The sequence below is a fragment of the Notolepis coatsorum genome (genome assembly GCF_963971535.1).
Source record: "Notolepis coatsorum genome assembly, chromosome: 13".
Lineage (NCBI taxonomy): Eukaryota > Metazoa > Chordata > Actinopteri > Aulopiformes > Paralepididae > Notolepis > Notolepis coatsorum.
In genome coordinates, this window is record NC_140177.1 from 95,691,682 (window position 1) to 95,706,263 (window position 14,582).

General features: G+C 44.8%; 1 protein-coding gene across 1 annotated transcript in view; it reads right to left on the reverse strand.

The window, feature by feature from the left end:
• Window positions 1-14,582, reverse strand: part of cdh12a (cadherin 12a) — a 483,846-nt gene that overhangs the window by 296,917 nt on the left and 172,347 nt on the right. Inside the window, exon 4 of the mRNA XM_084328112.1 lies at window positions 9,362-9,481. Within this exon, the coding sequence (XP_084184238.1) occupies window positions 9,362-9,481 (120 nt within the window). The remainder of the gene's footprint in view (window positions 1-9,361; window positions 9,482-14,582) is intronic.

The following is a 14,582-nucleotide window of genomic DNA, read 5'->3' on the forward strand; positions in this document are numbered from 1 at the left end:
GAGAGTGGTGTGAGGTTGGGGGCTTGGACCTGGTGTCATGCCCCCTGGACTCGGTCCTGTCCTTCTCCAGTCTATCCTGGATGGGCGGTCGGCCTCGACAGTGAAGGTATATGCCGCAGCTATATCTTCTTGTCATGTGGGCTTTGAGGGCAGAACACTGTTCAGCCACCCTCGGCGTCTCAAGCCTGTGGAACGTTCTCTGTCTCCGAGTCGGGACCTCCAACTGTTCTGGAAAGGCTGTTGGGGGCCCCGTTTGAGCATCTTGAGCAGGCGCCATTGGATCATCTGTCTTACGACGCTCCTGGGATATTGTGATTTAGGCGTTTCATCCTCCTCCTCACGCTAGTGGGTTGGAGTCAAGCCTTCACCTGTTGTGTCCTGTCCATGCACTGGGGGTTTGCCTTAGTCGCACGCAGGGTCTCAGGGCTTCCGATCAACTGTTTGTTTGTTACGGTGGCCCTCGCGCAGGTGAGGCGCTGTCCAAGCAGCGCCTGTCACATTGGTTGTGCGAGGGCATTGCCCTTTGCTACACGTTGGCTGGACAGGTTCCCCCCGGGGGCGTCAGGGCGCACTCCATTCGTGGTGTGGCGGCCTCTACTGCTTCGCACCTTGGGCATGGAATGGGCTACAGGACCATATCCACTTAGATACCCTGGTCTCTCTCTGCAAAGTTAAATCTGTATTACATAACATCCTACAAGAAGAATGTCGCTGCTTTCTGTAGTCGGGTCCCAACTGAAAAACTGCAAAATTACTGTATTACCCTGTATTTTCTGTCGTACACTTTTACTATTATGTAGACTATTCTGTTTTGTGTTTTTGTGTTTACATGTGATGTATTGTATATTGTATACATGCACTTTTATTATGTTCTTTATTATTATTGCCGTCTGATATATTGCAAATGTTATTGCTCTCATCTTGGCCAGGTCTCCCTTGCAAAAGAGATCTTGTATCTCAATGGGACTTCCTGGTTAAATAAAGGTTAAATAAAAAATAAAATAAAAAACATGACTGGGGGTTCTGTCTCCCAGGCAGTCCTGAGGTCCGGGACCTCTCCTGCATCCCGCCATCAGGTGGGCTAGCGGGAGTGTGTGGGTGTGGACCCGCTTGCGCTGTGCGTTCAGGGGTGACTGGTTCCCCCCCTTTTTTCGCACTTTGGTGGAGTTGACTGCCTCCCCCCCCTTCGTTAGGACGGGCGGGTGGACAGGACTCCCCTCCTCCCTGGCTGGGACTTACGGGCCCTCAGGGGGTGCATTTGTTGGGGCGACGCGTCTGCTCTCCCCTTATCTCAGTAGGCAGAGCGAGACGCGATAGCCAGTTGATATATAACATAAGGTTATGCTATAACCCTAGTTATATGATACCGGCTGAGCGTCTCGCTCTTAGCGCCCTGAGGTCCCTTGGATGTTTTCCGCTTATGGAAATCGAACTGGGAAGGGTGAGGCGTGACCACTTCCGGCGTAATATAGGACGCATGGGAGTGGCGTGGACACGTGCAAGTGGGTGCATTTGTTTTGTTTCCTGGAGCACACTAGGTGCTAGAGATGATGGGTTATATCTCAGTAGGCAGAGCGAGACGCTCAGCCAGTATCATATAACTAGGGTTATAGGATAACCGTACGTTACAAGCATATGTAAAGCTCAGCCTTTTTCATTGTTGTGCGATGAATCGAACAACAGAAAAAACGTCCAATAGAGTTCCAATAGTGGTGGCAATAAGGAGACGGAGAGTAGGTTTTGCTCTTCACAATACGTGTATCCTCTTTATTCAGGAACACACTAGAGCAGCCAGGTAAACAAGAATACAAAATAATAGAGAACAATCGAAGAGAGTACAAGTAACAGCAGCACTTGTTCTTGGTACCACCGCGTACTGGTTCTGAGAGAGTGTGAAGACATTCCACACGTTCCACAGAGTGACAGCCAATCCCAGGTGACAAACAATAATACAATCAAAGAGGTAAAGTGACAGGTGACAGAATGGTAGCCGGGATCTCAGGTCAACCAGACCCGAGAACCCAGAACGTTACAGGCATATCTTTCAATTTTTCCAATAGCAAAAGAGGAATTCCATGGGAGAACCTCATTGCCTTCAACTCCGACAACGCAAGTGTCATGAAAGGCAGGCACAATTCTGTTATTAGCAGAGTAAGGGGAAGCCAGCCTAATGTCCAGGACCTGGGCTGCATTTGCCACCTTGTCCAGCTTGCCACTGGTTGTGGAATCAAAGCAGCCAAACTTCCAGTGGAGGACATTTTGGTGGGGATATACACCCACTTTGACAAAAGGTAAAAACTACAATTTCTTTCCTCTTGCCTGTACGTACCCCCATCTCTCCCTTATGCCCCCCCCCCACACACTCATACCTAATCCCATATATTAGTAGCCTACACCATGAGCAGACTACCTACAAAATATAAACTAGAACAAGAAGGAGGGCTGCAGCGTTCTTGTAGTGTGAATCCAGTGTTTAGATGAAGAGTATATATATGAAGAGTGCCTGGAACTTCTTTGTTTTTACCTACAAAATATGTTCTTGTTTTCAGTGCAAAGAGATGTGAGCTCTACAAGGAGTTTGTGGAGTTTACAGACTCAGACAGCCTGAAGCTGCTGAGGTACTGCAGTACCAGATGGCTCAGTCTGCACACATGCATACAGAGAGTACTCAACCAGTGGGACGCTCTGAAGGTAAGATTGTAAAACTAAACTCCACTCAGCCGATATCTCCATGTATTATTATGTTTCCATTGATTATTTTCACCATATATTGCCTCCCTATATATGCATACTTCAACAGCCATGAGGACGTGGAAAGGAACGCCAAAGTTTGTAATCTGGCAAGCCATCTCGGAGATCCTGTTATGAGAACATACTTTATGTTCCTAAGTGTTGCTCTTAAGCCTTTGGCTGATTTCAACACAGCCTTTCAGGTGGGTGTCATGACTTGTCATAATGTAAGGGATTACCATATAAATATCACATAATATCATATTATGATAATGCTTATCATTTCACTGTTGTCTGTCTACAGTCGGAGGGAGTCCAGATTCACAGACTCGAACACGATATGTGTCGGCTGATCAGGCGGTTCTTGGGCTTCCTCATACCAGCCAGGGCCATCATGGATGTGCCTCTCAAGGAGGTGAACTATGGAGAGGGACATCAGCTGGCAGATGAAGATCTCTTCATTGGAGAACAGACAAACGCATTCATCCAACAGGCAGAACTCCCTGTCTCAACCAGGAAGACAATCTTTCAGTGAGTATATTATTATTGTAGTTATGATCTCAACTTGTAACAGAATGAGAAGTCTGTTGTGTCCCTGAAATGACACTAATGAATATTATTGTTTTACTCTGTTTAGAACTGTAAGAGCCTTCTATGAAGCAGTTCTACGAAAGATGTTCGTCTGCTTTCCAATCGACTCCCAACTCCTGAAGGACCTGACAGTGCTAGACCCTGCATCGCGGCTTGACATAACTCCAATGACAGGTATAGAAACAGTTGAAGATACCTGAAGATAGCCCTTTTTAAAGACTGGTTGATATTAGAAGTTTCCAGTTAACCCTTTTTAAAGACAAGTAGATATTAGCAACAGTTTCCAGTTGAAGATGGATAGAATACGTTTCCAGTTAGAATAGAATTATAATTTCCAGTTGAAGACAGCAAAAACAAGTGGCAAGATACTTTGAGTGTTAGGAAGTATTGTATTGTATATTGTATAATGTATTGTATGGTTTTGTTTTACAGTGACAAGGCTAGGAGCCCTGTTCCCTCAGTTGAGTTTGAATCTGGATGGGCTGAGACTGGAACTCATCGACTACCAGGTGACCGACAGCAAGCAGCTCCCCCAAGAAGACAGAATCGACATATTTTGGGGTCTTCTAGGCAAGGACTTGAGGTTCAGTGAGCTGACGAGACTTATGAAGGCTCTGTTATGCATTCCACACAGCAATGCCAGCTCTGAAAGGGTATTCAGTATGGTGAAGAAGATTGTCACAGAAAACAGAATGGCATTGGACAACAGTACTGTTTGTGCTTTACTGTCATGCAAGATCAATTACACTGGTCCAGTTCACAAATACACTCCTTCTCAGAAGGTGTTGAGAAATGCGAGGTCTGCAACCTATACCTACAACAGGTCCGTGGCCGATGCAAGATACCCCCACAGGGAATGAAGTGATATCCCCCATCCATTCCAGAGTGATAAAACAGTCTAATTAGATTAGATTAAAATGTATTGTCATTATACAGTACAACGAAGACATTTGGCATTCAACCAGAGTGCAAATGTAACAGTAAAGTGCAATAGTAATATACAATACTAATCAGATGTGTGTACAGTACAGATCACTTTAAACAAAATGTCGGCTAAGTGGCGCAGTGGGCAAGGCCCTCGCCACTAATGCAGGAGATGCTGGGTTCGAGCCCAGCTCTCGGCATTGCTACCAGCTTGGCTGGTCGTTCATACTAACACAATTGGCAGTGTTAGGGGTGGGAAGCTGGTGGGTGGGGATCGGACGTTGTGGACAGCGACTCCTACAGGTCGGTTGGTGCGCCTGCGCAGCAGAATCAGGAAGTGACGGGGGCAGCGTGAGCCTCCCACGTGCTACTCCTCGCCACTGAGAGATCTCGCTGTGCAGGTGAAAAGATGCGACAGCTGCCTCCTCGTGTACCGGAGGGGACACGTGATGCAAGGCTTCGTCCACATTCCAGCCGGCCAGTGGGAGGCATGGCCTAACAGCGTTCGAGACAGGGGAGGGTAGAATTGGACAATACGAAATTGGGATGGGAGAAAAAAAATAAATAAAATAAAATAAAAGAGTTACAATTGTATATTGTAGTGTACATAGGAACCAGTTTTTCAGGAACTTGGCATGTCTTTTTTTATCATGCATATCTTGTGTTACCTATTCTTTTTTCTATGCCTATTTTTATTGTATTTTGCACAATCAATGCAGGCATGACCACCCGCATTTCACTGTATGTATGTGACAAATAAAAAAATTAGAAAAAATTCAAATGCCAATGTTGACAGATATGCTGTATAGACATGCACTCTGGTTGACCAGAACAAGCGCATAACTCACCCACACGTTTAGCGGAGGTGATGGCCAGGAGAAAAGCAGTCTCGAAAGACAGCTGATTCAACGGCGCACGGTTGAGAGGTTCAAAAGGGGCACCCAAAAGTCTAACCAGGACTAATTGGTCCCAGCTTGGAGACAAATCATGTCTAATAGGCTTGAGACACTGTGCGCCCAGCAGAAAACGTTTTACAAGAGGGTGGCTGAATAGCGGTTCGCCCTCAAAGCCTACATGACATGAAGATATAGCCGTAGCATACACCTTCACTGTCGAAGCCGAGAGCCTATCCAAGATAGACTGAAGGAATGACAGAACTGAGTTTAGAGGACATGACATCGGGTCCAAACCCTCAGCCCAACACCACTCTTGAAAATATACGCCACTTCCCTGTGAAAACCGCGGTAGTGGACGGAGCATGCACGCTCCGGATAGTATCAATCACATCAGCGTTAACACCTATCCTTTCCTAATTCAACCTCTCAGCAGCAGGACAGGCCGTCGAAACACAGCAGAGTGTGCCTGAGAGAGGGCTCCCGAGACCATGGTGTTGGATTCTCGTGTTATCAGCCAGAAATCTCTCTGTGGTTCTGTGAAGTCTGCGTTGTGTTTGTTATCTCTTACTCATCGTACTGGCTGTCACACTCTGTCTCCCGGTTAAAATAATCGACACACTGGAAACGTGATACCTTTCCTTGATGTTTATGTTATTTGCAGAAATTATTTAGTGCATACATGCTGTGCGGTCGGGGTGGTTAGCCCTGACACGCTACACAGAACGTACGTTTCGGGGTCCTTTTATTTATTAGATAGAGCAGCGGTTCTCAAATACAACAAATTCCCATTTGTTGTATTTTAACATTTGCTGTCTGCTTGTACGGCCTCAGGGGTCATGCGCTAGAGTGAAGGGATACCTCTGTGGCCATAGCAACATGTCCCTGTACCCAGGGGTGTAGCTCCAGATTCTGGGCCCCATGAAAGAATGTATTTGTAGGACCCAGTGAATGCGAGCGTGCGTAAGCGCGCAAGCGGAATTCTTCTGGCCATTTTTTTATTGATGAAAACGCATAATATGGTTTTTACCTATACATTCGGATCAGCAGTTCAGCACCTGCACTGTTGGTGGGTGAGCCTAGTAAAGGATGTCGCATTGCGTTCATCTTCAATGAATGGACCAATGCAATAGTCTACCAAAGCCCCCCCTCTCTCTATATATCTCACACACACACACACACACACACACACACACACACACACACACACACACACACACACACACACACACACACACACACACACACACACACACACACACACACACACACACACACACACTTCAGAAACAAACATAGTATCAATGAGAGCATCAATAATACACCTGAGTGATGTCTAGTAAAAAAAAAAAAAAAAAAGTTGGGCCCCCCCCCCAGTGCTGGGCCCTTGGAATCATCCTAAGCTACCCCCCCCCCAGCTACGCCCCTGCCTGTACCCCATGTCCAATCAGTCACTAAACAGAATTTTGCTTGTTGCATGCCATTGTGTAAGCGCAGGCAATTTGAGTGCATGTTTAGCCTGTTGCCTACTATATTAGTTACAGTGTGTAAATTCTACTGCATCTCACTCACAAATTGAGTGTGAACCGTATAACGTTAAACGGGTCCTACTAATCACCCCGAAGTACCAGAAAATACCCTAAAGTACCCCAAAATACCCCAAAGTATACCCCAAAATACCCCAAAGTACCCCAAAGTACCCCAAAGTATACCCCAAAGTACCCTAAAATACCCCAAAGTACCCCAAAATACCCCAAAGTATACCCCAAAATACCCCAAAGTACCCTAAAATACCCCAAAGTACCCCAAAGTACCCCAAAATACCCCAAAGTTCCAGAAAATACCCCAAAATACCCCAAAGTATACCCCAAAATACCCCAAAGTACCAGAAAATACCCCAAAATACCCCAAAGTACCAGAAAATACCCCCAAAGTACCCCAAAATACCCCAAAGTACCCCAAAGTATACCCTAAAATACCCCAAAGTACCAGAAAATACCCCAAAGTACCAGAAAATACCCCAAAGTACCCCAAAGTATACCCCAAAATACCCCAAAGTACCCCAAAATACCACAAAGTATACCCCAAAATACCCCAAAGTACCAGAAAACACCCCAAAATACCCTAAAATACCCTAAAATACCCCAAAGTACCAGAAAATACCCCAAAGTATCCCAAATTAGAAAATTAACTGAACTGTAAAGTTTTTTAATACGTTCAGGTCAACATCAACAGTAACACCAGATCAACAGTAACACCAGGTCAACATCAACAGGCGTCACCCACACTTTCACAATTTCCCCCGCACGGAATTGTCTAGGGTACTTTAGGGTATTTTGTGGTATTTGGGGGTATTTTCTGGTACTTTAGGGTATTTTAGGGGTATTTTCTGGTACTTTGCGGTATTTTGGGGTATACTTTGGGGTATTTTGGGGTATTTTATGGTATTTTGGGGTATTTTGCGGTACTTTGGGACATTTTGGGGTATTTTCTGGTACTTTGGGGTATTTTGGGGTATTTTGGGGTATGTTCTGATACTTTGGGGTATTTTGCGGTATACTTTGAGGTACTTTGGGGTATTTTGGGGTACTTTGGGGTATTTTCTGGTATTTGGGGTATTTTGGGGTATACTTTGGGGTATTTTGGGGTACTTTGGGGTATTTTGGGGTATTTTAGGGTATTTTGGGGTACTTTGGGGTACTTTGGGGTATTTTCTGGTACTTTGGGGTATAGTTTGGGGTATTTTGGGGTACTTTAGGGTATTTTGGGGTATCTTAGGGTACTTTGGGGTATTTTGGGGTATTTTCTGGTACTTTGGGGGTATTTTGGGGTATACTTTGGGGTATTTTCTGGTACTTTGTGGTATTTTGGGGTATACTTTGGGGTATTTTGGGGTACTTTGGGGTATTTTAGGGTACTTTGGGGTATTTTGGGGTATACTTTGGGGTATTTTGGGGTACTTTGGGGTGTTTTGGGGTATACTTTGGGGTATTTTGGGGTACTTTAGGGTATTTTCTGGTACTTTGGGGTGATTAGTAGGACCCCGTTAAACGTATACATCCGCGTATGTGGACGGCGCACCTACAGTATGCATTCCGCCATTGTGGCACTGTTAACAGTGTACATTACACCATTTTGATGCTGATAACTGTCTGTACGTTCCGCCATTGTGGCTCACAATACTACCTCTCACTCAATTAGCTGGTAGGTCAGGGTACATTCACCCCCATAGGCTGCCGCATGTTGACCATCGGCAAGTTGGTTTGTCGACATGAGATTTCCTACGCCCCCTTGTACTTTTTGTTGATTGAAATAAGCTACTTTCTCAATGATTTACCTCTGTTATACCTTCATCCCATGTGTGTTGTACTGCTGTTTTGGGAACCTAGTCCAGGTCCGACTTGTGATTTTTTTGTTTGTTTCAAGCATGTATCCCCTCCCTACTTCCCTTTGTGGAATGCATCTGATTGGATATGACATGCTGGTGATCTAGTGCGACATCTAGTGGCAAAATGTTATCTATAGAACCTTTAATGATACAATGCACAATATTTTTGCTCCAAAACACATCTTATCATGGACAAACTGATACTGATGGTCTACTGTGAGCATCATAGACCAGTCTGACAGTAGTGCAGAGATATTCCATTTGAAAGTTTCACAGTGAGCCTCTCTCCCAGTCCCTTCTAACCAGTCTAAAATGGTCCTCACTTAATTTAGCCAGCAAAGGTTTTAATTTTGGAACGTTATTTATACATAGTTCAGTCTTTATGGTAAATCATACACATAGCAGCTTTAAAGGCATGGGGTAGGTGTTTCCATATCTGTCAAGAAGGTTGGATGAACCGATCCCATCAGCCATCTAACTGACACATCATTCCACCTTACAGTCTTTAGATAATGAGATTTAAAAACATCACTCATATCTAGAAGCATACTGTACTGTATACAGCTCTTTGACTGAAGAATTACATTTTAATTGTATTTTATTTCAATTATTTTACATTTCTTTAAATCTAAAGTACTTACAGTAAAGTGTAAGTATGTATGGGGACTCCAAAGTGTACCCGAAGCAAAGAGCACAAAGCACAGCAATATGAAGCACAACTCTACCGATCGTCACCATCATCGGTTAGTGGGAAATAAGGCAACATGTCCAACAATTTTTTACTTATGGTTACCCTTAAATGGGTGCTTTAGTGTTGATGTTATCATCATCTCACCTGTCTTGGAGTCAACAGAGAAGTATGGCTGTCCATGGAGGATGCTGTATACGATACGAGCACTGTTGCCATAAGTAGGGTCATCTGCATCTGTGGCGGTCACCTGTGTCACGTATGTCCCTGTCTCACACACACACACACACACACACACACACACACACACACACACACACACACACACACACACACACACACACACACACGCGCGCGCGCGCACGCACGCACGCACACACACACAGATCAAACATGTACGGAATACATGAGAATAATTCATAGTGTGGGGGGAAAACAGTGTAATATACGTTTTATGTAATAATGAATATATAATAATATATTAAATAATGAAGGTTTTCAGCCTCAGGGTTTAATTTAATGTCATTAATACAATTCTAAAACATAGGGGGAAAAGAATGGAAAATAATATTTATTTTTATCATTTAATCATTTAATTTAAAGGGGAACTCCAACATTTTGGGAAATTAGCTTATTTAACATCTTCCCTGGAGTTAGACAAGAAGATACATACCTTTTTTGTCTCTGTGCGTGCATTTTAGCTTTGGGAATAGACGCTCCGTTAGCATAGCTTAGCTTCATCACTGGAAGTGGGGGAGATCCGGAGCCTTACAGTGCCTTACAGTGTATTGCAAGGTCTGACATTGACCAAACTTGATATGCATGACCTTGGTGGGCTCTAGGTCAACTCCTGAAAAGGGGGTCAATGTCAGACTTTGCAATCAAAAGTTAGGGGGCTAATAACCCTTGCCATAATTTCAGTGCGCCCCCTAACTTTTGATTGCAAGGTCTGACATTGACCCCCTTTTCAGGAGTTGACCTAGAGCCCACCAAGGTCATGCATATCAAATTTGGTCAATGTCAGACCTTGCAATACACTGTAAGGCACTGTAAGGCTCCGGATCTCCCCCACTTCCAGTGATGAAGCTAAGCTATGCTAACGGAGCGTCTATTCCCAAAGCTAAAATGCATGCACAGAGACAAAAAAGGTATGTATCTTCTTGTCTAACTCCAGGGAAGATGTTAAATAAGCTAATTTCCCAAAATGTTGGAGTTCCCCTTTAAGTCCAACATTCTGTAATTGCTTGTGCATGTTGTGGGGGTTATGATAAATAGTACAAATTATTCAGAATACATCAAGCTTGTAAAACTATGTTTTCTAGAAATATTTAAATCTAGTGTTTCAGTGTATAAGGCAAATTATTTACAATAATGTGGTTGAGCACCCTTAAATTGTGATATAATATCAACAAACAAATCCAGAATATAAATAGTTTGTACACACTTTAGGATCAAATCACTGTACTCATGGTTCTTGCACAAGGCCCAATGATTCTTGCATGACACCTAGCAATGCAGTTTTTGAGGTTGGCTAAGCTGTTGGTCACAGGGGTTTAAGTCAAGTCAAGTGTCAAGTGTTCCTTTATTAATCCCCTTGGGGAAATTCAGAAATTCAATGGTAGGTAATTTACATGCATATCATCAGTGTAACAGTGGAATTTAATATAATATTTTCTAATACTACCCTAAAGGGAGCTAGGTGAAAAGTAGGGGTCCATGATTGAACCCTGGGGGACCCTGCATGTGATGTGTACAATCATTTTATTGTGTTATATTAAAATTCGATTATACCTCATTGCATACCTGGTAGCGTACCCTACTGCTCCCTGCTCACACATCACTAGGGGTGCTATATTACTTTTTTGTCTCGACCTCATCCCCACTTAGGGTATACAGTAATCACAGAATGATAAATCCTAATGAAATGGCAAAACGTGTTCCATTTCTGTAATTTGATGCAAAAAAGATTGGCACTTTAAAAGTCATGCAGTGTCATGGTTAATGTCCCTAAACATTCTCCTCATTGTGGTAAATTACTGTAATAAAAACAGTCTGAATGGACGTCCACCATGGAGCTTTGTAGACCCTCCACTGGGCATTAAGAGCTTAAGGTCTTAAGACCTTGACTGTTAAATGACCTTTCAGTAATGGTATTTATCAGACAGATGGGCCACTATAGGTCTGGCTTAACATGTGTGTGTGTGTGTGTGTGTGTGTGTGTGTGTGTGTGTGTGTGTGTGTGTGTGTGTGTGTGTGTGTGTGTGTGTGTGTGTGTGTGTGTGTGTGTGTGTGTGTGTGTGTGTGTGTGTGTGTGTGTGTGTGTGTGTGTGTGTGAGTGAGTGAAGGGGGCACCCTACAAACCCAAACTGAGCATAACACACTGTAGCAGTGCTGAAAATGTTCAAGACTGCCCCATTTGTGAAAAGTCAAGTGCTATATCATATTTCAGAGAAAGAAGGATTTAAAAAGAAATCTAAAATGTATCCACTTTTTCTCCCCATTTTCTATTTTTCTCCCATCCCAATTTCGTATTTCCAATTCTTCCCTCCCCTGTCTTGAACGTTGCTAGACTATGCCTCCCACTGGTCGGCTGTAGTGAGGATAGAAGCCTTGCATCACGTGTCCCCTCCAGTACACGAGGAGGCAGCCTGTCGCATATTTTCACCGCAGCAGCTCGAACTCTCAGTGGCAAGGAGTAATGCGTGGGAGGCTCACGCTGCCCCCGATACTTCCTGTTTCCACCGCACCGGCGTCACCCAACCGACCTGTAGGAGTCGCTGTCCACAACATCCAATCCCCACCCACCGGCTTGCCCACCCTCTAACACTGCCAATTGTGTTAGTATGATGGCCGGCCAAGCCGGTAGCAACGCAGAGAGCTGGGCTCGATACCAGCATCTCCTGCGTTAGTGGCGAGCGCCACTCAGCCGCTCCTATTTCAAATAATTTTTAAATTTTTTTCTGAAAAAGGATGGCAGACTGAGAAAAATCTGCCACATATTATGAAAGTTGAGCGGCAGCTGTTCACACTTTTTTTCTGGGCCCAGGGGATCATTCTGAAGTAATTTACAGCACTTGTTTTAAATGTTTTCCTTTCATTTGCACACAAATTTCACAGTTTATAAAAACATAGTGTGTCGAGTCGACTGTGAATGAATGAATGAAAAGTTTATTTCTTAACATGTAATTCTCCATTTCCTCCAAACAAATCACGGTATCTTCAAATCGTCAAACCAAACAATCATAACAACAAATAAAAAAACATTAAAAAAAAAGAAAAAGGAATTATAAATAAATATAATATATAAAATATAAAATATAAATAAAAGTGGAGAACATCCGCAGCTCCTTCTCCCAACCCCCACCCATTCCAAACGCTGAATCGAGAACCTCATCCTTCACTCTGTCATCTTTCTCTCCCATTACAGAAGCCGAGACCCTGACACTGGTAACGTCGAACCGTCCGACTACATGCCAGCTGGACCGGCTACCCTCCCCACTCCTCCAGACCATAGCACCGGACATCCTCCCATTCCTAACTGCAACCATCAACTCCTCACTCAACTCGGGGGTGGTCCCCACCTCCCTAAAACAAGCCAGAGTCACGCCCCTCATAAAAAAACCAACCCTGAACCCCACCGTCATAGCCAACTATCGTCCTGTCTCTCTTCTCTCCTTTCTTTCTAAAACACTTGAACGTGCTGTATCCAACCAACTTACTGCTTATCTCTTACAGAATGACCTCCTAGACCCCAATCAGTCTGGCTTCCGGACTGGCCACTCCACAGAAACGGCCCTCATTGCGGTCACAGAGGCACTTCACTTAGCAAAAGCGAAAGGCCTCTCCTCTGTCCTGATTCTCCTAGATCTATCTGCAGCCTTCGACACAGTCAACCATCAGATCCTCCTCGCGGCCCTCGCAGGAATGGGAGTGGCTGGATCTGCGCTGACATGGCTGACATCATACCTCAACGACCGCTCCTACCAAGTGTCATGGAGAGGGACTCTGTCGGCCACCCGCCCCCTCCGGACGGGTGTCCCCCAGGGCTCGGTCCTAGGACCCCTTCTCTTCTCCCTCTACACTAAATCACTGGGTAACATTATCACGTCTCATGGCTTCTCATATCATTGTTATGCCGATGATACTCAACTCTTCCTCTCCTTCCCTCCCTCAGATATCCACGTCTCTGAGCGGATCTCGGCCTGTCTGTCCGACATCTCCGCCTGGATGACGACCAACCACCTCAAACTGAACCTAAGCAAAACAGAATTGCTCCACCTGCCGGCCAAATCCTCCCCCCTGACCGACCTCTCCATCACAGTCGAGAATGCAGCTGTGACCGCGTCCCCGACCGCCAAGAACCTTGGTGTTGTCCTCGACGACCAGTTGAACTTCTCTGCTCACATCGCAGCGACAACCAGAACGTGCAGATTCCTCCTGAGCAACGTCAGAAGGATACGCCCCTTCCTGACAAAAGAAGCCACCCAACTCCTCATCCAATCAACAGTCATCTCCCGCCTCGACTACTGCAACGCACTGCTAGCTGGCCTCCCGGCCACTGCCACCAAGCCTCTTCAACTCATTCAAAACGCAGCGGCCCGCCTGATATCAAACCTACCGAAGTCGGCCCATGTCACCCCACTTCTTAGGGACCTGCACTGGCTCCCCATTGCTGCACGTATCCGCTTCAAGGCCCTCGACCTAGCATACCGTGCGGCAAAGGGAACCGCTCCCGCCTACCTCCGGTCAATGGTCTCTAACTACACACCCTCAAGACCCCTACGCTCTGCATCTTCTGGCCGCCTCAGACCTACTCCTATCCAAGCTCCCGGAGGGTCATCAAAGAGAAGCCGCCTATTCTCAGTCCTTGCCCCACAATGGTGGAATGAACTACCCATCCCAGTTAGGACAGCCGAATCCCGTCCAATCTTTCGCCGTCGACTAAAGACTCACTTCTTCAACCATTATCTGAAATGATTAAAATAATAATAAAAAAAAAAAAAAAAAAATCTAACCCTGACTAACCTTACTGTCATGCACTTGTCCTAATAAACTAACCTACACTGTAACACGCAACACTTGATGAACATTGTTACTCAGCTGATAGAGTTGTACCCTTCTTGCTGTCTTGTCGTACAGAACTTGTAAGTCGCTTTGGATAAAAGCGTCAGCTAAATGACTAAATGTAAATGTAAATGTAAACAAAAGGTCAAGAGCAATGTGTTTGGTTAGCAGACATGTCCAAAAAAGGAGTAGAGGGAAGCCAAGCTTATTGATCCCTACCCCCTTACATTTATATTTGTTCTTCCATTACTGTATTTGCTAAATGACAGAATATCATCATTTTCTGTTGAGATTGAAATGCAGA